Source organism: Podarcis melisellensis (assembly GCF_964234715.1).
Source record: "Podarcis melisellensis genome assembly, chromosome: 6".
Taxonomy (NCBI): domain Eukaryota; kingdom Metazoa; phylum Chordata; class Lepidosauria; order Squamata; family Lacertidae; genus Podarcis; species Podarcis melisellensis.
This window is the reverse complement of record NC_138538.1, coordinates 16,976,706-17,000,054: the sequence shown is the minus strand read 5'-3', so window position 1 is coordinate 17,000,054 and position 23,349 is coordinate 16,976,706. Positions and strand designations below refer to the sequence as shown.

Sequence of the window (23,349 nt, the reverse complement as noted above, 5' to 3'; positions counted from 1 at the left end):
CGCCACCCGCGTCCCCTAAAGGTAAAGGTACCCCTGACCATTAGGTCCAGTCGTGGCCGACTCTGGGGTTGTGGTGCTCATCTCGCTTTATTAGCCGAGGGAGCCAGCGTACAGCTTCCGGGTCATGTGGCTAGCATGACTAAGCCGCTTCTGGCGAACCAGAGCAGCACACAGAAGTGCCGTTTACTTTCCCACCGGAGCGGTACCTATTTATCTACTTCCACTTTGATGTGCTTTCGAACTGCTAGGTTGGCAGGAGCAGAGACTGAGCAACGGGAGCTCACCCCGTCACGGCTCAGAGTCCTAGGCTCTGTGGTTTAACCCATAGCATCTCTTTCTAAACAGGTTTGTAGGGTTTCAACAGTCTGAATGAGAGGAACCAAGGACTAGAGCTGATCAGGTCTGGACTCAAGGAACAAACCCAGAAGTCAGGACCTGGGAGCAAATTCAAATCAAAAGTGACCAAAAATTCAGGAACATTCCAGAGCATTGCCCAAGCACAGAAAATACCTCCTCTAATTCTTTTTGTCCATGATGAACAGAGTCACTGCAGGGTCCTGGGGATACTTCACTGCCTAGGCAATTTTATTATGTTTTGAGGAAAGCTTTTCCAAATCATTTTGGCTGAAATTATGATTCTGGGTAAATGTCTGTTACCATTGGCTGTTGCCCACATAAATAGGGAAATGTAGCCGCTGGCTGGTTTTCTGCACTTTTCCGTTCTGGCTGCCGGACAAAGCTTGACCCACATGTCCAAGAGGTGGGCTGGTGTCATATTCATAGATATATCTCTAGGGTCTGAGCAGAAGTTTTCTGGTGACATTATGGGTGTTAGCCAATCAGAACTGTCCACAGTCATCATGCAGAACCAGATATTACTATTGTTGTTGTTTAGTCGTTTAGTCGTGTCCGACTCTTTGTGACCCCATGGACCAGAGCACGCCAGGCACTCCTGTCTTCCACTGCCTCCTGCAGTTTGGTCAAATTCATGTTGGTAGCTTCGAGAACACTATCCAACCATCTCGTCCTCTGTCGTCCCCTTCTCCTTGTGCCCTCCATCTTTCCCAACATCAGGGTCTTTTCCAGGGAGTCTTCTCTTCTCACGAGGTGGCCAAAGTATTGGAGCCTCAGCTTCAGGCTCTGTCCTTCCAGTGAGCACTCAGGGCTGATTTCCTTCAGAATGGAGAGGTTTGATCTTCTTGCAGTCCATGGGACTCTCAAGAGTCTCCTCCAGCACCATAATTCAAAAGCATCAATTCTTCAGCGGTCAGCCTTCTTTATGATCCAGCTCTCACCTCCATACATCACTACTGGGAAAACCATAGCTTTAACTATACGGACCTTTGTTGGCAATGTGGTGATGAGGATGATGATTCAGGAAGATCCTTGAGAGAAAGTACAGTACATTTATTTGAAAACAGTCAATGCAATTTCCAAATAGGTCCTCCTCTGCTTTAAAAAACGTTCTGGCTGTTTTCACTCCTATTCTGTTTGAGGTTCCACTTGTGCCAAGTCATAAATATTTTGCCAACACAAGATGAAGAAAATATAGTGTAATTAGAAAAAAAGCAGGTGTCATTTATTTCATTCCAAAATCTATAGTTTCAACTGCAGAATAAAACATTTTAATCCCAGTCAAGCCCGTTCCATTGGACAAGTGATGGGGAGGGGGGAAGGGAATGCAGGGCTGATGGCTCACTACTTTATTTATTAATTATTCTCCATCATCATCAGTGCCACTAAATGTGCAAAAACCCTTTTGGCAACTCGTGTGGGCTTTCCCCCAGACTTGGAAATAAAAAATAATAGAAATAAAGCTAAACTACTTTCCCCTACTTAGTTATAAATAGCAGAAGGAGCAAGCCTGCAGATCCTGTGCAGTGTCAGTTCTGCTCAAAATTGTAAACGGACTCTGGCTGATGTATAAAAATGGACACCAGATTTTTCTTCTCTCTCTCTTCTCGCCCCCCCCCCCCGCCCCAGCCTTTGTAATCCCACCCCCAATCCTTCTTAAAAGGCATTCTGTTCTGCCAGCCACAATGACATCTGCTGGTGGAGACAGGAAGCCATAAATCTGTAGATCTCCTCTCAACCAAGCCTTGTTAATGCTTCCATTTATTTTGTGTGTGTGTGTTTTAAAAAAAGAAAATCCAGGATAGGACTCCATCTCATTACTGCCATACTTAGAAGTCTGTCTCTGCATTTTATCCTTCCCTACGACACTCACAGATTTTTTTCTTACGCTGCATATTGAAACCTACAGCCACAGGAGTGACATACCATGGTGGAACCAGCACATGCCCTTTGGATTACAGCAATGGTGCAAAATAACATAACATAACATAACATAACATAACATAACATAATATAACAACATAACAATATAACATAACATAACAACATACCATACCAACATAACATAAACCATTTTCTAGTTGTCAACCCATGTTTAAGCTGTTTAACCATTCTCATGTTCCAGATCATGAGAAGAACCTCTTATGAAAAGAGCCTTCTTCAAGTAAAATCCGCAGTAGTGAAACAAATTGTGACATGGGATTTCTCCATATTATATCCACAACATTTGGACCCCTATGTCACGAAAGGTGGCACCACAATTGAAATGGAGCATTTGGGTGTGCCATTTTAGGGGATGAAACTTAAATTTTGCACATTTCAGTGAGGGGTCTTAAAAACATGGTTTTGGGTGTGAAGAATTCAAATCTGCTATTATTTTTGTAAATGGACAACATTTCATTTGCTAAGTCTGTGCTTGGTGAAAAAGCACATAAACTACTTTCGGAAAACCAAAGGATTTTAATTTTTTACCTTCTGGAAATGTCAGGTTATGCTAAATAATTACAATAATAATAACGAAATAAATATAGTATCAATGTATAATATAACGGCAAGCACTTGACAATCATTTTAAATGATTTCTGTACACACATTCCACTTAGCAAGCAAAACTAAATTATATTAATTTAACCAAAATATATTTTGAATTCCCAAGTTGTGTTTTTAGCACTCCTCATTTTGGGTATCTGAAAGCTGAAAAAGTAGACACAGTCTAATTGGAGCATTCCAAAGAAATGTGGAAAAATTGAGAAAAATCAATCCAGTGTCTCATGTAGCAAAGGTCTTCAGAAACCACAAAATTATCCCACAACAGTACATAGGGTTGCCATATTTCCAACAGCGAAAATGAACTTGGGGGGGGGGGGCAGTGTTGAGTTTTTTGGGCAAAATCTCAAATGGCAACCCTAAAAGTGCAGAAAGCTTCTGTTCGGATTTCAGTGGAGGGTAAGATGCCATGATATTATTTCAGTAGACTCATAGCCAGTTTCAAACCCTTGCAAGATTAAATTGTGAATAATATTAATATCAATAATAATAATAATAATAATAATAATAATAATAATAATAATAATGGTGGTGATGCTGTGTGTAATTGTTTTAGCTGCTTTTTCTCCTCATAATATGCTATCAACCCTCATTTCATTTTTAGGGCAAATGATTTATATCTTTGGCACGAGTCTACAGTACAAATGGGTGACTTTCCCTGGGCTCCACATTGCAGCAACTTGGAAAATAAGCCAAGTGTCTGTTAAAAGCAAGAACTGGAAAATTCCTTGGCTTGTTTTCTAGGCCAAACCAACCTCAGAAATTGTCTGCCCATTTTACCTTCCCCACCCAATGTCAACCAGCCCACCCACTCACTCTCCCCTGCAGCCACATTCTCTGAAACACTAAAATTATTGCCGTGATTTTATTGGCTCTGTTGGTTTTGACTTGACTGTAAAAGGCCTTGCAGGGGGCTGAAGTCTTTGTTAGGGCTCAAAGGCAACCCAGAAATGGTCTTGTAAGATAAATAAGTATTTATTACTAACAAGTTTGCATTTGCTTGTACAGTATGCATCACCTCCACAAGAAGTGGCTTTGTTGATTTGACGCAAGTGTGCTAGGTTCTGCATTTATTGCAGGACTTAATAGCAACCGCATCTGACTCTTGTATTTTACTCCACCTCTGGAGGGGGAAAAATGATATTGTTTGTTCATTTATCCTTAAAATGTATACATTGCTAGATTTTTCTTTAAAAAAAAACATCTTTTTACTAAAGATAAAACAGTAAAATTGCAACCATACCCTGAACCATACAAAAGTTAGAATTCTAAAACAAATTAAAATTATCTGAACCTTCTAATCTGGGCAGGCTTATTTAAACAAGAATGTTTTCAGCAGGCATTAGAAAGGGTACATTGAAGGCAGATGCTTTATATCAATAGGCAGGGAGTTCCAAGGTGTTTCCCACACCTGTGTCCAAGTTCTTACAAAGCAGGATTAGTATTATGTAACACCTGTAGCCATGCCAATTTACATGACCAGCTGCATCAAGATAGGAACGAAAGAGATGAATCTAGAAGCAAGCGTTTGCCAGACTACTTCAAGGCACTTATGCCTGTAAATTGTAACTCCAGTGTTTACTTCCACAATGTTTACTTCCACAAGTGTTGTTAGGAAGGGATTGATTTGATCTAAGGTCAGTACAGTAGCTCACAATCTTCAAAATTGCTTAACAGCTCTAGATTATGTGAAGTAGAGAGTGCCACTGAGCATCTTCAAAGTGTCTTTTATTCACCAAGGAAAGCTAGTTCGTTCTCTCTCTCTCTCTCTCTCTCTCTCTCTCTCTCTCTCTCTCTCTCTCTCCATGCTTTATTGGAATGCACTATTTATTTTATAGGTGCTCTAAAACAGTGCTTATTTATGATTTCTTTCATAATTTTCTTATACTGCTTGATTGTAGAAAACCCTTTAAGCTGTATATTATGATCTCCACCAGTTATGATCCCCATCATGACCGGGAGACAGTCAGCTATCATGCTCATTTCCTTCTTGTGGGCTTTCCATAGACATCTGGCAGCAGCTGAGACAGCAGATTGCTGAACCCGAAAAGGTATTTGGTCTGGTCCTGCAGGTTGTGTGTGGCAAAAAGTCGTGCATCACACAGAAACACAGCCCTTTTACCTGTTGAAAATCCAAGGCTTGCTTCCTAAAATGTAGTTTTTGCCCAGGGGTGAAAAAAGCTTCATATTTAAGTAATGTTGTGTTGTGGAAAGTTCTGTTTCTCAGGCACCCTGGTCCTTCAGTTTGATCATTTTAATTTCCCCGGACTAAATGGTAATCAGGGATTCCACCAAACTTTAATAGGGGAGTCTCCAAGGGGTTCAGAATCCAGGGTCCTAAATGGGTTGGAGGATAAAAGAGGAAAAATTGAATAAAAACTATGTAAATTAAAAACCAAACCAAACTGATAACATCCATAATAAACCAGTTCAGAAACTGCATTTTGTGGTCGTTCTCTTTCCCCTTCTCCCAGTCACCTGTTGGAAATGTTTATTTGTTAAGAAGACTGGAATGGATGAGAGGAGCAAAGCTTATTTTCTGTTGTGGTGCTGATGGTGACCCTGGGGCTTTGTCTAGGGCAGGCATCCCCAAACTTGGCCCTCCAGCTGTTTTGGGACTACACTTCCCATCATCCCTGACCACTGGTCCTGTTAGCTAGGGATGATGGGAGTTGTAGTCCCAAAACAGCTGGAGGGCCGGGTTTGGGGATGCCTGGTCTAGGAGGCAAGAAAACTTGACTCCCAAGTCATAGGGGAGTTTACTACGGAAAGATGGGCTTCCCCAACCAATTATCAGACCTGGCTGCTGTAGTCTTGAGTGAATTTACAGCATGATAGCGTTGATTTTGGGGGTGTCCTGGTTTTTACTTTTTGAAATATAGTAACCCTACAGTATGAGGTGACCTGTCCTGCACCTGCTTTCTCCTTTGTGCAGTCAGACTGGTTTACTATTTTTACTGAGATGGGGCAGCTTTTGCTACACACTTCCAAGAGAATTCTGGGCAAGTAACAGCGCATCAGGTGACCATTTCAGCATGTGGTCATCATCTTTAATGGACATTCAGCAGTCAGCTAGCACTGATTCTTTTATTCTTCAGTGGCCACAGAGGCACTGGACTCTGCAAAGGGCACGACTTCTTAACGGTAGTTAACAGCTTTGAATCAGACTTTCTGGTGTGTGAGATGGCTCTCGGATGCATCAAATGTTTTCCAAGGTGTGGATCAGATTTCCCTTCTTCACCCTGATGCTTTCTCAGAACTTCCACAAGAACAGATGCTGGATCTATGTATCTGACAGGCACGTTTGAAGAAGAAAAAAGAAGCACCTCAAAAGCCTGCTCTCCGCCCAAGTTAATCTCACTACCTTCTTTTTCCTCAAACCATCCTTCATGCCAAGAGAAACCCAACTCTGGACAGTTCCCCCTACTATTGGAGCTTCTGAAGCTGTTGTTCCTGCAGTGAGACCTGGTGCTGCTGCCACCCTATGACTTTGCTAGAATCATAGAAATGAAAGGGGCACATAGGCAATCTAGTTCAATCTCCTGTTCATGTGGGAATCCTGCCTCTATGGCATCTTTGGTAGGAGGGCTAGAAAGCCTCAGCTTTAAAGCCTCAAAGCGACCGTCCTACTGTCAAGCACCTCATAGGAAGTTATTTCTGTTGTTAGACAAAATCTCCTCCCATCTAATTTGAACCCATTGTTTCATCTAGAGTGACAGAAATTTGCTCCTATGTGACAAGTGCTTCAAACAGTCTTTCCTCCCCCCCCCCAATTAATGGTACCCTAATCCTTCAATCTCTTCCATCTTTATCACCTGCCTCCTGGACATGTTTTAGTATTTTAATATCCTTAAATGGTGGTGCCCAGAACTGGACACACACTCCTCAATGTAAAGTCTGACCAAAGCCGAAAAATTAGGGACCATCTTATAAGCTCCTGTTGATGTAGCATTCAATTGCATTAGCCTTTTTAATGCTGCATCACACTGCCAGACTCCTCCATTGTCTCTCGAGACAGACAAATGCCAACCTGCACTGCTGAATGATCAGTTTGGCAGGGCCCGCACCAGTTGCCTCTGCTTCCAAAGGGAAAGTGATGGGAGAATCAGGACCTTTTTGGTGATGGCACCTCATCTGTGGAAAGTTTTCTCCATGGATGCTCACCTGCTTTATTGGGGGAGGGGGTCCAATGGCTATAATTTTATTATCTCATTATTTTAATAGTCTTTGCATATGGTTGTGCTGGCTGAAGCTGGTGGGCATTGTAGTTCAAATCATCCAGACAGTTGGCAAAGGTAATATAATAATAATAATAATAATAATAATAATAATAATAATAATAATAATTTATTTATACCCCGCCCATCTGGCTGGGTTTCCCCAGCCATTCTAATGGAACATTTGTCTTCATTTTACACTCCCTGCTTCTTTTATCATGAGACTTGTCTTGATTTTTAAAACATTGTTTAACCCCTTGATAATGTCTATGCACCCTTGATAATTTCTAGGGAGAAATTAATGCTTTATACTGAAGTATACCTTGTGAATGTGAGCTTAATCTGTAATGTAACAGGTTTTCCAAGTCTGTTTTGATGCCATGTGGGTGACTGCATACAAGACCTAACATCTGTAGATGCATCTGTCCTAGAAAGCAACATTTTATGTTTCATAATTGGTTTTTTTAATCAATAACATTTGCAATTTATTTATTTGTTTTTTTAAAAAAAAAATATTGATATAAGGTGAGATGAAATCTTTGCTTTAAATAATGAAAAATAAGATACATCCAAAGCTCACCAAAACGGCACTGGAAAGAAGCAAGATTTCTCATCAAAGCCTTTGTCCAAAGGATCCCCCATGAACTCAGTTTGACAACTACATTCCACATCCTGCTCATAATTGCAATGGAGCTTCTAGTTTGGGGTGGTAGAATCTCACGTTCCCATTGACAAAATAACTGTGGACTGAATACAGGGGAAAACAGAGTATCATGCAAAAGAAGCATGGTCTTGAGAAAAAATGTCAAGAGCTCCAGCAACATAAACGGAGACTGGTTTCTTTGGCAGAGAAATGGTAAGGCTTTCTTTTGTCTATAGCTCTTGTTAGATGCATCTTTGACTGTTATTTATGGGGGGGGGGATTACTCCCAGAAAACAACTGTGTTGCTGAAAGTGGTATGATGTACAAAAGCTTTAGCACTTGGTCCTGGACCACTGAATAACTATTGCACATTTGTGGATATTTAAATCTATTGCACACCAAAAGATAATGACCCCGTCTCATTGTACAGAGAAGCTGATGTGGAGATTCTGGTCAATCAATGGCTGATGGTGGCACGAGACAGCCGCGATTCTTCACTGATCTAAGACCAGCCTTGTTTGATCCACTCCACCAAACGGCCTCTCCCAGCTACCTCAGACACCTCACTGCTTTTTGCTTTTTTTCCTCTATCCTCCTCTGTTCTCCATTAATGCAGCTGAATGTACAATCGCGTCCAAAACTGCCGCTCCTCCAGATGTTTCCAATATATCTGGATCACTCTCCGATAAGTGGGACTGTAATGTTACTTCCTCCTTCGGGCCACTTCACACAAGATGATTTCCTTCACGGTTATCACTTCCAGGTGGCTAAGCTGCATGTATGCCATATCGTGTGGCGGACAAACACGTGTGCACTGAGATTTGGTGTACGCAGAGCAGGAAGCTGTGACGGGCAGGAGGCTCCCACCAGATGTGTACACTTGTCCAAATGCACGTTGTGGCGTCCACGCATTTTGTTTCTTCTCCTTCCTACGCCAAAGCGATGCTCTTGGAGGGAAAGCCTAAAGGATCGTGTTGCCCTTGTTTCACCCTCTTTCTTTCTTCCTCCTTCTCCTCCTCCCACTCACCTCTCCATAGCCTCCTCCACTCCGAGGGGTTTTCTCTCATTGCCTACCAGCTGCAAGCAGCTACAGCCTTCATCTGGCTATCGCCGCCAAACACCTGGGCAAAACAGAGGAAAAGGAAATAAAGGAAACTTCATACAGTTTGTTCCAGAGGCAACCCAACACCTCCTGGGTGTCTTTCTCTGATGGTGAGAACTTGTCAGCAATCTATTTTCAAAAGTGTGGGAAAGAGAGAACTTTATCATGTACCATCCTCCCAACTGTGTGCCTGAAAGAGAGGGAATCAGATAGAAGGGTGTGTGGGTTTTTTTGTTTTTAAACCCTTTCTAATATTCAGGATGGTGTATCTGTGAGAGCAGGGGTATAGATATCTCAGGCAATCCTTGGCAAGGGTGAGGCACTCTGAACATGCTCAGATGCACTGTCCACTTCACCTGATCAGCTGCTTGTCAAGGCTAGATCCTGCATGAAAGTGATCTTCCAGTGCCCTGATTGGGATGGGGGGTTGGCACAATTTCCTGCTACCCAGGAGAGGATCATATTATGGGGGGTGGGGTGAGGAGAGAGGTGAGTTGAGTACACAAACAGGCTGGCACTGGAAGAGGAGCGATTGCTTGAATAAGGTGGTCTCTTTCGCTCCTTCCGCCCCCCTCCCGCCGAAGTGCCTGTGATCAGCAAAGCCCTGTCTCTTTAATAAACTGACTGCCTTCTGTCTGCTCGGAGTAAATTTCATCCTGTCATCAGGTCGCGGAGGAGGAGTTTGTTAATGTACAGTTTGCTCAGTGGATCGATGTTCGCTGGCATCGCCTCGCCCTGCCTGTGCCTGTGTGTGTGTGTGTGTGTGTGTGTGGATGTGCGTGTGTGGATGTGTGTGGTTGTGCGTGTGGATGTGTGTGGATGTGCGTGCGTGTGTGTGAACACCAGATTTCCTCCCATCCAAAGCTTCTCTGTCCTCTTCCATATCACTCACAACCTGGCATCTGACAGCAACAAACCTGCAGTTTTCTCAGCCAACACTCACCAATCCGCCATATAGATCTACGCGAAGGAGGCGACGAGGAAGGGGGGGGGGGAATACAGAGAGAAAGAGAAAGAGGTTGAGAGGGAAAGAGAGGAAATAGGGGGGGGGGGACAACCGCCTGAGCTGCTTTTTTTAAAAAATATTTTGCAAAAACAAAAATAAAATAAATCCCGGCACCTTTTTTCTTTTTCTTTTTTGCATTTGATGTTCCTGGATGTTTGCATCAAAGCAAGTCTTGCAACAGTTCAAACAAGACCAAAAGAGAGAGAGAGATAGAAAAGCAGCCGCTCCCCACCCCCCCACCCCATCCCGGTTCCCCTTTCCTTTTTAAAATTAAATCCTAAGAATCAGAATCCGAACAGGTTGATCTCGTCAGAGAAGTGCCAAAGAAGAGAGACGGGTGCTTAGTGCTGCCGGCGGTGGGTCGCTGAGGAGGCAAAGCGGCGGAGGGAGGAAAGGAAGAGAGAGAGAGTGAGAGAGAGAGAGAGAGAGAGGGAGGGGAAGGGAGAGGAAAAAAAACACAGACACACGCACACACACAGAAAGAGAGAGAGAGAGAGAGAGAGAGAGACAGAAAACAAGCCCCGCGAGCTTCCAAGGCTCCTCGGATCTGGAAAGAGAAGTGAGATTGGAGAAAGTACAGCGATGCCAAGGAGGAAACAGCAGGCACCCAAACGGGCAGCAGGTAAGGAGCCAACCCACTCGCCGCAGCCCTCTCGGCGTCTCCCGAAGACCTTTAAGCCCTCCCCTCCTCCCCCACAGTTTATTGTAGGGACGCGCTTGGAGAGATTTTGTCTTTGCAATTTTTTAAAAAAGGGGAAGAAAAAAAAACCCCATCATTTTTATTTCAATCTTTTCCTCTCTGTTTCTCTCTCTCCTCCGCCCCCCCATCCTTTGCAACTTGGACACTATTGAATCAGCCTCTCTGGAAGCCGACTAGTTTTCGCACCAACCGGTGCTTATTTTTATTTTTTTTTTAAGGGCGGGAGGGGAGGTGCGGAGGGGGGGAGAAGACCGCTTTTCCGCCTCGTCCCGACGCTGCTCGGGTCCTGTCTCCCTCTTAAACTTTTCCCCCCAACTTTCTTCCACATGGTTTCTCACCTCTCTCCCCTCCTCTCTGTCTCCCCTCCCCAACCCCCTCAAATCCCCTTTGATCATCTTCGCGTTGCATCCCTGCTATGGGGTTTGCAACGAGGAGCTCTTGGATTTTTAATATATATATAATTTTGTACTGCAGTTTGCATGCCTCTAGAGGAGTAATGTTTTGCTTTTTAAAAAATAATAATAATAATAATCACCATTTCCATAGCGTCGTTCCTCGTTCAGTTCTTTCTCTTTCTCCCTCTGAAATAGCGGCGGCGGGGGCGGGGGGTGCTGTCTGTCTCTGTTGATGAACCCGCTGGTTGAAGTTCAAGCCTTTGATCATCAGTGGCGAAAGAAAGTGTGCGGGGGGGGGGGAGAGAAGAAACTGCAACAGGAAATAAAACGAACGTTCTGACGGTTAAGGAGGCAGCCCCTTAGATTCCAATCAAATTAATCTTTCGGACTCCTTTCGCTTGCACGCTGCTATTCAAGTTGAAATGCAACTGTTTCTAGCCTGCGTGATGGGGGGGGGAGAGTCAGATGCACCGGGGGTTTTTTTTCGCTTTTTTAAGGGCTTTTCCGGCGGCTCCAGCAGTTTGCAACTTTTTGGGACGGTGTTCTGCTTCGGTTGCAAATGGGGAGGAAAGAGAGGCTAGGAAAAGTTGAGCCTTTAGTAAGGAACGGGGGAGCAGAGAGGCCTGCACAATGTTAACGTGGATTTTAGGTGTGTGCATGTATTTTAATGTAAGGTTGGTTAATGGAGAGAGACAGAGACAGAGAGAATAGTTTGCTAGGATTTTTGTTTCTGGGTAGCGCAGCTGGGAAGTTCAATTTTTTTCTGCCACCAGACCCACCCACTGAAAAAATCAGGTTTCCAGATGATTGCCAACTTTGATTTGACATTTGATTGATCACCTGTCATCTTGCTGCCTTTGATCTATTCATTCTTGATACATATCAATAAATCACTCACTATGGTAACCTGAGTGCCAGTGACGCAAGTCTTGCCCTCTAGAATCTCTTAGCCAGACATTCACAATTATTATCTTGTTTGGCTTTAATGTGGGTGGGATTTGTCTTCTTCTTCTTTGTGTTCACTTAGATTAGAGCTGTACAGTGAAGCTAAGTTGTTGCTGTGTTGTTGTTGTGTTTTTTAAAAAACCCTCTCCAACACCCCCCCCCCCAGGAGATCATCAGATAACACTTTGCATTTCCATTAGACACTGAATAATATAGCTTTGAAATGTGGGAAAGTTTCAGGATAGGCATTTGAGTAAATCTTGCGCAGTACTGCTTGAGGACTATTCAAATGTGAAAATTAATCTCGGAGGGGAGAATGGGTTTGACAAACTTTTACAAACTTGACCCAGTTCAACCTTCGGCAATCTCCCCCCCCCCTTCTCCCTAATATATGTCTATAAATTAGAAATTATAATTGCAATCCAAAGGTTAGTTACGATTATTTCATACAAAAGGGGTTTAGGTGACTACAACCAAAAGGCATAATTGAGACAATTCTTTGGAGAGTCTTATATGGGGGTTATTTTTCACTCTGCTGAGAGACATTTAGGACAGCAGTAACAGTATTGCCACATGGTTATCGCTGCACGCATTTGCCAAAAATAAAGAAACCAAGCTTTCCTTGTTAGCGGTACAAGTTTAGATTTTCCATATGAATACAGGCCCTATGTACTACGATTCTGCTTCTTTATAAACTAAGGCTCCAACGTCTCTTGAAAGCATTTCTGTTGCCATTGTGGGTGCTGGCAGCCCTGATCCGCCATGTACACATTCCTTGATTTTCCTCTTTGTCGGACTTTTGAACACTCCTTCTTCCTGAAGTGTGCTGGAATTTAAGAGGTTAGGGATGCCGGAAAAGGTAGGTTCGTGTGCCACCTGGAAATAATATCATACAATAGGCATCTTATGCTTGATAACAGCCTCCTTGTTAATTACACTGGTATCATCCTTGGTCCTTAGCCAAGATGCCACTCCCCTGAAAAGAACTTTGGAACATTTTTTTTTTTTTGTAGAGGTTTTCAAACTGCTGGGTGACAGTTTGAATAACTTGGGCCCATGATATCCCGTAATTATGTTGTGAAATATGTGCTTGGCTTTCAGAAGTTATTGCCCCCTGTTTAATATTTGTTTCAAGTTATGAGGGGGCTGGTTCTTTAAGGTTACATGTAACATAGCAAATAGAGAGCAAGTTTCCACTGTTTCAGAGCAAGCCCTGCTTTGAGTTTACACAGTGTCTTTAAAACATCGTGCAACATTGTTATGTTTGTTTTCATTTCCCTTGCTCTAGTATACAGATTTTGTTTTATAAGGTGAAGGACGTCTCAGAGGTCCAGGAGCCACAACATGGCCTTAGGCAGAATGAGGAAGGTGTGGAGGAAGCAATTGATTATCCAGATGTTTGGCACAACAAGTATTCTCTTTCGCCTTCTTTTAAATGCAAGCTTTGTCATTCTTTAAAACAAACAAACAAATAATCTGCATGCTCAGGGAGGGACATTGGATTATGACAGTGGATTATGCTTCGGAAAAGTTTGCAACTTTTTAGGAAGCTGGTCTCTAAGGGGAAGGAAGGTATTAAGCTATTAGGATCCTGCACATAGCTGCTTTGGCCATTGCTTGAAATTATATCCTATGCACAACTGTAAATAATTGCGTCCCAGCACTGACTTCGAAAGCAAGTTTCTCATTTGATTAATGAACGACGTAAAGGTTAGAGAGAACAAGCAAGTGAATCAGCAGGGATGTCCCGCTGCTTGATGAAAATCTACCTACATGGCAATTTCCACCCCTCCACCCCCCCTATAATTAATGTTAAGCCCCGATATCCTTATATTGTATGTTACAGAATGCTGCAATGAAGCTGGTGGTGTAAGTGAATAAGTAGGGGCTATTTGGGCTTGATGATGGCATATTTTGTCCTTAACTCTTTTTTTGTTGTTTAAATCGTACTTTGAGTCAGGAAAACAGCGATGTCAAACACATATGTTCCCCTTGACTCATTTCTCAACAGCACTGTTCTCCCCCCGCTTCCCCAACTATTGTCTGCATAATTCTTTGAGCAGATGTTTGAATATTTTTAGGTCAGTGGCTGACATTACATCATACATTTATTTGTAATGATATATTACATGTGCATTGTTATCTTGCATCCCTAAAGAGCCCAAGGTGCTTTGCAGACTGTCGGTCTGATTCCCTTCTTCTCCCCTGGTTGAGAGACGGGAGGAATTCTCCTGTAGCCAATGGGATTACATCGTGGTGAGAAAGATGAGCATTAGGCCGAGAATGTTGTTTCTGAATTATAAAAAATGCAGCTGTCTCTGGGGAGCAGCCATTGCATGACCCAACACAATTGAGGGGAGAGGAAAAGCTAGGACTAAGACTGAATTGATATGTTAATTCCATTTTTATTTCTCTATATCGGAAATAGCTTTCATACCCAATTGCACAGGATTAAGCCCTCCTCTCCTCCTACAGCTTGTCAAGATGTGCATATTTTATATTACAAATTGTGAATTTGCTGCGTATTGCTGGGGAATGTAAAATCTGGACTTAGCACTTTTCTTTTTCTCCCCCTTTGGTTCTCTTTCCTGTCTCTGCTGGGCCCTGATAGGTTGCCTGTTTAAGAAGCAAAAAGCTCAAAAGTACAACACAGGGAGCAACCAGCTGCATTTACTTTGTTTACCAGAGCTAGAAATGAATAATGCAGATTTTGTTTTCATGAAAGTCCTTGTGTGGCAGTAAACATAAGACTATTAGCAATCATTACTTAAAAGTTGCAATTTGCACCTTAATAGTACCAGTTATTTAAATAGCGAACAACCGTTTCAGACATAGCAATCCACCTTCTTCTGGGGTAGACTAGCAAGGTCTTAGGTCTCATATATGGCATAGTAAGAGATGTGTGTTATGCATATAATCATGATCAAAGGCTTTGCATTTATGCATTGTTACTACTCGCCTCATTATTAGAAAGACAAAAAAGCTGGGTACCAAGCAAAATAGGCCTGAATGGTACTATAAAATAAAAATGCATTTTCTTCCTTGTATTCCCCCCCCCCCCCGGGAGAGGAAGTACGCATCAAAGACACCAAAAAGACTCTTGCTTCAAAACTCTTCAAGTTCATATCCTTATATCACAAAACAGACGGATTTCATGAAAACAATTTGGGTTCAAAAAGGAGGAGAGATATTTAACTTCTTAAGCGGAATAAAATGGCCCCATTCTTGGCTCAAAGCCCACCCACCCATTTGATACCATCAAATGGGCTGGCTGGCCCAAGAGGCAAGGTGAAGTGACCACCTCAGGCAGCAGGTTCTATCAGCAGATCCCAGTATCAAACTTTCTTTCTTTCTTCCCTCCCTTCTTCCTCATGTAGATCTTCCCTGATCACTTTCTTCCTTGGTGGAGACCAAGGCCATCTTGGCATCTGTCTCCAGTGCCCAAAATGTCTTGGGATGGCCTTAATCTGGATTGCATTTGGAGATCAGGCCAATGCACCGATCCATTTCTGGTTGTGGATTGGGCTTGTGGAAACACACATGAAATGTGTGAGACGGGTGGCAACAATTGCACCACACATCTTTAACTGACATGGGGTGGAAGTCTCCTGGCCACTTGGCAGCACGATGATCTAACATGCAACCAATTTGCCATCTGGATAGATTATTACTTGGGACACGATTTCCACTGCCCTTTATATATCCATTTCATTTTGTGAATCAGAACGGACCACGATATCAGCTCATAAGAATATGGTATTTGGATTGCTATTTTTGTTGTCGAAATGGACAACTCACTTCTCTTAATAGCTGGCTGCAATTTAGAGTCTCCTCCCAAATTCTATGGCATGTTTCATTGTGCATAAGGAGCATTGCAGTTTTTACCTTCCTTATTTTCACTGCAACTGGGTGAAGGTTAGGCTGCGAAAATGGCTCGCCCGAGCTGCTGGAAGAGCTTCATAAATGATTTCATCCTGGTCCTCACCTGTAGGCAGCCTACACTTTCCTTGTAAGACACCTTATTTCTTTGCCTTGTGCTTCCTCCTTAAATCTCAAATGCCCACATGTAGTAAAGAATACTTTAACCATTTCCTTTTTCTGATCCAGGGATTTTGGGGACCTTTGATGAAAGGTGCTTCTAGTGGTCCTCCCTAACCTGGAAGCAAAACACACTCATAAATTTCTCATGTTGTTTCTGACTTTCTCTGCTCCTCCATGATACTCACTGAGAATGGGGCAGTGGGCCTTTTGGAAATATTGGTGCCCAGGCAGCTGGTCTAACCTAAGCTCAAGCATTTATCTTCCCATTATTTAGTCTGTTGCACTAAAAACAACAGTCTTGCTGTTGTGCCTTACATACAGGAAATATTGCCCTGAGTTCTCCTGTGCCTCAGGATAACATCCCATACATATTGGGGGGGGGGTCCAAAAAAATGTTTGTTTTTCTCTTATAACATACAGAAAAAACCAAAGAAAAACATTACATTTGTCACAACATAAAAACTTAACAACAATAAAAACACACAAAATAAAAGAATTTCTTCTTTTTGTTCCCTGGTGTATTTACATTGCTAAAAGACTTCCTCGACAACCTCCAATCTGAATTTCATCATATCACATATTTAGCAGTTCCCAGTTACATCCCATACACATGAAGTGGTTGGTAGCTCACAAAAACATATTAGGATGTCACAGAAGTCTTTGCTTCCCCCCCATAGCTTTGTCCAACCCGCATTCAGATGAAACATTTACTAGTTCGCTGGGAGAGACGTCTAGTGGTCTGACACCTCTTTGCTTCACACCCCGGTGAAGACACAGCTCCAAAAAAGATATTCCAAACCAGGGCATGTGTATATGTTTGGTTTTTTGCAAGTGACACTTAGTGCCCAGGCCAGGAGTTGCCATGTTTGGGCATCTGCCAAGAGCTCTCCATTCTACCAGGCAGCCCACAGAAAAGCGACCCCTGGATCTGCTGCGATAAAGAGAGAGACTCACCGAAGGTGGGGAGAGCATCTTGTCCCAACTTTCCTTCCTGCCCAGAAAAAAATCCAGGAGCTGGCACTCTGTCCACTAAAGGCTACCAACCAGAATGTGATATTCATTAACCTCTAATAAATGATTGATTTTTCAAAACTGCTTAGATATTATGCATGGGTGGACCCTCATAACTTTTTTTTAAAAAAAGCAGTGCAAACTTGGGAAAAAAAATCTCTTTTCCCTGATTTTTTTTTTTTTGGCCGGCCAAGACATAATCTTCCTTGATTTTATTTTCGGCAAAATACGGTGTCTGGTTTTCTTTCAGGTGTGGCCGCAGAAATATTCAACTTCAGTCGATGAAGTGCTGATGTTCAGCATCAGACAGACATAGAATAGAAATTGCATTAAGCTGTTGTGCAGACTTTAAGAGTTCAGATGTTAACCATAAAAAAATGTTAATTTGTGGCAGGAATCTAATCTGGTTATTTTAGTGGCTGAGAGATTGGTTGCCAATGCAGAATATAGTCTTCGTTTAGACTCTTTCGGATTGTATTGCAGACAGGGAAGCATTGTGTAGGCAGCGCAGCACACGAAGTTTCTTTTCATAAAGCCTGGCTATGAAAATACCCCTTTGTTAATTTTATTAAGGCATCTTTCTTTCTGAAATTAAAGACATTTGTAAAGTTTTTACTTCCAGAACATGCTCGCACAAGCAGCAGGATGGTTTAGGGAGCCTGATAACTTGAGCCAGCTGGAAACATGTTTGATTCACAGCAGAAGATTTTAGTTTCATTCATTCAACAAATTGGAATGATTGATTTTTGCAGTGTGTGTGTGTGTGTGAGAGAGAGAGAGAGAGAGAGAGAGAAAGAAAGAAAGAAAGAAAGAAAGAAAGAAAGAAAGAAAGAAAGAAAGAAAGAAAGAAAGAAAGAGAAAGAATTTTGTGGGATTGTTGGTCCAACCCAACAGACCATATTCTTATGGACTGCATCCCATTTCTACAAATGCTTACTCTGAAGTGACTGCTGCTGAATTCAGTGAGGGTTATGCCTCAGCAAGGCTGTGTGCAAAGATTGCTGCTTTAGGCAGCAGTCCTATATCCACTGGGTGTAAACTCCATAGAACTTAATGGGTTTTACTTCTGAGTAGATTTGCAGAGGAATGCACTGTTAGTTTCGTTCCAAGGCCTGGCACTGAAAGTGCAGTGAGATTAGGCTCTTAATCTGAAAAATAAAAGGATATTGTTAAGGTTATGGCATGAGTTATTCTTTGCCCTTAGCCTTCCTGTAGAACTTCCCTGCGGTGTCTTTGGAGAGGTCTGGTTTTCTTTACTGTAGTCACTTTATAGTCCTATAACAGTGTTTCCAAATCAATGGCATTATTATTGCTATTGTGTTTCCTGTCAATTACAAATGGTGCTCTGAAGTGCTTTCTACATTCTCTTTGTAAGAAACTGGAAATTAAATGTGTGTGTGTGTGTTTAGTGGGGCAAAATACAATACGGCCTTTAAAATGTCCCTTAAAATGATCAGGGCACCTGGGATTGCAGCAGGAGTTTACAAAGCCAGAAGACCTGTGAATACTATGAACATCAGATTCGCCCCACAATACATGACATATGCTCAAAGTGTCATTTAAGTTTAGAAACTGAAATAGTTTTCCCTCCTTACTAGGATAACCTCTGATGCAAGGCGCTTGGCATTTTGCATCTTTTAAAGCCATTTTTTAAACCAGATGCTTAATGCCACCTATTGCGAGCTAGGCATACCTTCATGCTGAAAAGCAACTAGGGAATGGTGTCTTTGTAAGATTTCTTGGGGAAATGGGTCACAGACGAGCACAGTTCCCCATTAGATTTACACATTCCCTTTGGCAACTGTTGTTGATAGTCACTTATTTTTTTTAAGAGAGGGATTTAAAAATAGTTGAAAATACTAGAATCAGGAGCTAAAGGTTTAGAATGGAAAAGGGGAGATGTTCTTTATTCCTGAAGAAGCACAGTTTTACCATCAGGAAGAAAAAGGCCTAACATTATCTGCAAAAAAAGTAATAAGCTCTGGAGCAGGGGGTGGGGGAGGGAAATACATTGTTTATGATCTATGGCCTGCAGTAATGCTGTTTAATGGTCTCCAAGAAATCTGGCCAAGGCGAAACCGAATCTCCTTTAGGAATATCTAAATGTAAATAAATGTGCATATGTGCATCTCCATGCTCTCAGTTCCCACACGTACATTCCTCCACATCCATACCCAGGCGCAAATAAAAAGGTTATAGAAAAACAAGGCACTGAGAGTTTTGTTGATATGAGGTGTTAGTCTTGCAAACTGCTACAGAGAGAGAGAGAATTTTCAAATGCTCAAAACTGTTTGAAACAGTCGTTTTGTTAAAAATTGATCCCAAAATTTAAATAAATGTGCATTTATGTGGGTCTCCATTCTCAGTCCTGCCCACACATGCATTGTTTTAAGCTACCCATCGGGAGGCTACAGAGAAACGTGACCCTTGCAATCTTGCTGATAGGAAGATTTAGTTTTCCAAATTGCAGAAGACGGAATAAATCTTTATATGCTCTGGGACGCTTGAGACAGTTGTTTTGTTAAAGAACAAAAGAGCCCCCAACTCATCGGGGGGGGGGGATATTAAGTCCCAACATAACAAAAAACTTAGCATGCTTGTGCTGGTGGTATAAATTGTAGGGAAGGCAAAAACCAAGCTGCTTCCATCGGTTTGCTCTGCTTTGGCTGCTGTTCGCCAAGTGCAGATGTTCAGTTCCAATTGATTCCATCACCCGTTTTCAGGTGCTGCTACGAAGTTCATTTTGATGAAATTTTCTATTAGGAGCAATTAAATTCAAACATATTAATAGCCAGGAGCTGTGCTGTAATGCTTACGCGTTTGTGGCAAATGCATTCTCTTCCTTTTAAGCTCTTTGTGATAATAAACATAATATTGTTCAACTTTATTGGGGGAGAGAGAGAAAATTCCGAGGGAAAAGTTGCCGCATTAGTGCTGCATTTTTATTGTATTAATGTAAATGAGATGCCGTCTTTGCTCTTTCATCTCTGCATATTGTATCTATTATTTCTCTATCTTGCTCTTTGCTGGGTAAGTGCCTATATTCTCCTCCTTGCATTCAGCATAAAACTGCTATCATCTAATGATACCCTACCTCATTAAAGTTGTTCATGATGCAAAGGGGAGTGTGATAGGCACCATCTTCTCTACCTTAAATGGTTATGGAAAAGCAGAGCCATCGAACGTGTGAAAATAGCGTGATCCATCTTGAATAACCATTAAAATTGGGCATGTCAGAAAAAGAACAACAGCAGCGACAGAAACTTTTTTTTTTACTGGGGAAGAACAGATCCATAGCCCCAGGTGGCAAATATGCGAAGCAATAAGGGTTTTAAGAAGCTTTTGGTTCGTCCTCTAGCACTCTCAGAAGACTACTTTAATTGAAAAACCTGTTGTGCCTGGTTTTCTGTATGTATACGAGGAAAAGCCCAGTTTTCCTAAAAGATTTGTATTTTGGCTTACCATAATAGTTAATTTTTAAAACAACTTCCCAACTCTTGTTTTCTCTCTTTTAAACATCAAACCAAGATGTAGCTGATCTTAACTTGTAAAGAATTCTGTTGCTTGTAAAGAATTCTAACTTGTAAAGAATTCTATTGCTATTATAACTTTTAAAAAATACTATTAAATATTCCCAAGGTGTCACTCCGACATACAATATTTGGCCTGTTTCTGTAAGAATTCCGGTACAATCTGCCCTGGAAAAAGATGCACCATGCTGCTTGCTATTTTAATGAAAATAATTATATCCATCAAAAATCTACTGTGCGATTTCAGCTAACCGTGTTTAGGAAAGAAAAAGGGATGGAATCAAAGGCATCAGAATGCAGAAGTTAATAGCCTGTGTATTTCTTTGGTCTTTTCCGCTGATACTACTGAGAGGTCCTTCTGTGCAGTGGTGAGAAATAGTTTGGTTTATGAGATGGCATAATGATGCACATCTTGCAACACCATCATTCTCTTAAATCCCCTTCAAGGATTGCCAGATCTGTAATTCTATGTGTACACAGGTGATCATCTCATTTTGTTCCAGACGGTAAGTGACTTTTTCTAGGAAAAGAGCCGGATCTCTTAAAGCATGTCAATTTAGGGGCAGGAAAGAGACAAACAAAGGATGCCAGCTAGAGATGTGTGCCAAACTCTTCATCCTGCAGTTTGAACTGCAATATTGATAAACCTGGCCAAAGTAACCAGTGGGGAAGAAATAGTAGTTATGAGTGATAGGAGCCCTCTTATGTCCTTTAAAATGGAGAAAGGTAGGATACAGACTAAGTAGTCTGGAGCTGCCACAGAAGCTTGTATAAATCTGCCTGGAGAAGTTGCATGCATTGATAGGAGTAAAGGTAAAGGGATCCCTGACCGTTTGGTCCAGTCATGGCCAACTCTGGGGTTGCGGCGCTCATCTCGCTTTACTGGCCAAGGGAGCCGGCGTACAGCTTCCGGGTCATGTGGCCAGCATGACTAAGCCACTTCTGGCGAACCAGAGCAGCGCACAGAAAGGCCGTTTACCTTCCCGCCAGAGCGGTACCTATTTATCTACTTGCACTTTGACGTGCTTTCGAACTGCTAGGTTGGCAGGAGCTGGGACCGAGCAACGGGAGCTCACCCCGTCGTGGGAATTTGAACTGCCAACCTTCTGATCGGCAAGTCCTAGGCTCAGTGGTTTAACCCACAGCGCCACCCGCGTCCCGCATTGATAGGAAGGGGTATACAAATGTGGCGCTTAGGAATTTGCTGTTTCAACATTGCTGAGGCATCTGTCTAAGCTATTTACTTATTTAGGTAAGCAGTTGAATTTGGTGGATATGCACTGTTACATCAGCTTCCTTGATGGGCAAATTAACACCACAATCCTATAGATGTCCTTTCAGAAGTAAGCCCTATGGAGGTCAATGGGACTTACTCCCACCTAAAACAAAGTAGCATGTTCTATCTTTGGAGATTCATTATGTACTCAGTAATAAGCAACGGACAGAACAGAACGATGGTGTCTCTTTTTGCACCAGAAGTGCAAAGGAGATGTTTCATTATTTAAGCTGGATAATTATGGGATTGTTAGGAAGGAATGGGTTTATCTGTATGTGCATACATGCATTTCATTTAGTAATTTCCATATACAACCTTGTATTACCACTGTGCATTCTTAGATACATCTAAAACAAATCATGCAGATATTGTATATTATTTAAAAATGTATAAATTCAGCACACTACTTACATGCAATTCGTTTATACATTCACCCATATGTTTTCTGCATGCATACATGTATTTTCAAGGCAGTTGGGCTGATTATTCTGCAGTTTTGATTTTTCAGTTTAAGTGGGGGTGGAATTTTTTCCTGCGATAACAGCTTTTGCATTGCTGTTTAGCATCTTTGAATCCCTTGCATATCCAAGGGATTTTGGCAAACTGCTGCTGGTGAGAATGGGCAGTTAGTCTAATCTGATATAAGAGAGCTTCCTGGTTATATAAGAGAGCAGATGCCTGGCCGATCATACCCTAAAAGTGATTATATTATAATGCTACCTAACCAATCAGGTGGGTGACATGGCAATTGAGACCAAAGTTCATGTAAATGAATAAGTGAGCATTTTTCTCAAGGAATCCTGAAAAATCATCAACAGGTTGAGATGCCTTTCAACGCTCCAAGAAACATTTGTGGAAAACCATGAATAGTTTGGCTCAGCCCTAAACGTCAAGGCTATGCCCAGAGTAATGTATCCTTGCAGCATTCTCCAGTGATGATATCACAGTGGCCAACTTTGAAAGGTGCTCCGCAAAGGAAACATAATTAAGTGCTACCCAATATCATGGGACTGACTAACAGTTCATTCGCACAACGTGCTTTTCCCATCACTGGACGATCAGCTTCCCACAACTGCAGGCGGCAATTCCCTCATCTGCACCAGATGCATTTGCATGGGAATTCTCTGTTGCAAGAGTCATCGTGGGGAATTGTTCCATGATGGGAAAAACATACAGGAACACGAAACCTTAAAAAGAGAGCAAAATGTAATTAATGCTGCATTGGCATCGCTCTAACAATATTGTCAGCAGATAGCTCAGTAAAAAATGGGACAGCTTAAGGCGCCGGACAAAATACCTCGATCAATTCTAGCAGCATAGTTTTGAGGTTGCACCGCTGAACAATATGCTAAGCTTTCACACTGATTTTGTTTTGCTCCCTATTCAAGCCAGGAATGAAGAGCCACCATGATTTGAGCTGCAGGGTATATCAGGGGATCACAAGGAATGATCTCTGCAAATAAAGCACCTAAGAAATAACTGTGACGTTATTAGAATACGGAAACAGTTCACTCTGCACCACCCACTGGTAGGCTGCAACTTCCTAACACACACTATACCATTGGGGCTACAGCAGGGAGGA

The 23,349-nt window shown here is 42.1% G+C and overlaps 1 protein-coding gene and 1 long non-coding RNA gene across 4 annotated transcripts in view; one reads left to right on the top strand and one right to left on the bottom strand.

The window, feature by feature from the left end:
- Positions 1-7,577: 7,577 nt before the first annotated feature.
- LOC309373224 lies at positions 7,578-11,389 on the bottom strand. The gene is made up of 2 exons (XR_014169868.1): positions 11,105-11,389; positions 7,578-8,882 (listed from the first exon to the last, which is right to left on the bottom strand). It is a non-coding gene; the product is annotated as an uncharacterized lncRNA (long non-coding RNA).
- Positions 9,965-23,349, top strand: part of TSHZ2 (teashirt zinc finger homeobox 2) — a 334,565-nt gene continuing 321,180 nt past the window's right edge. For all 3 annotated transcript variants that reach the window (XM_081916712.1, XM_081916715.1, XM_081916713.1), the window contains exon 1: positions 9,965-10,491. In XM_081916712.1, coding sequence (XP_081772838.1) covers positions 10,452-10,491 — 40 coding nt within the window. In that variant the 5' untranslated portion in view covers positions 9,965-10,451. The remainder of the gene's footprint in view (positions 10,492-23,349) is intronic.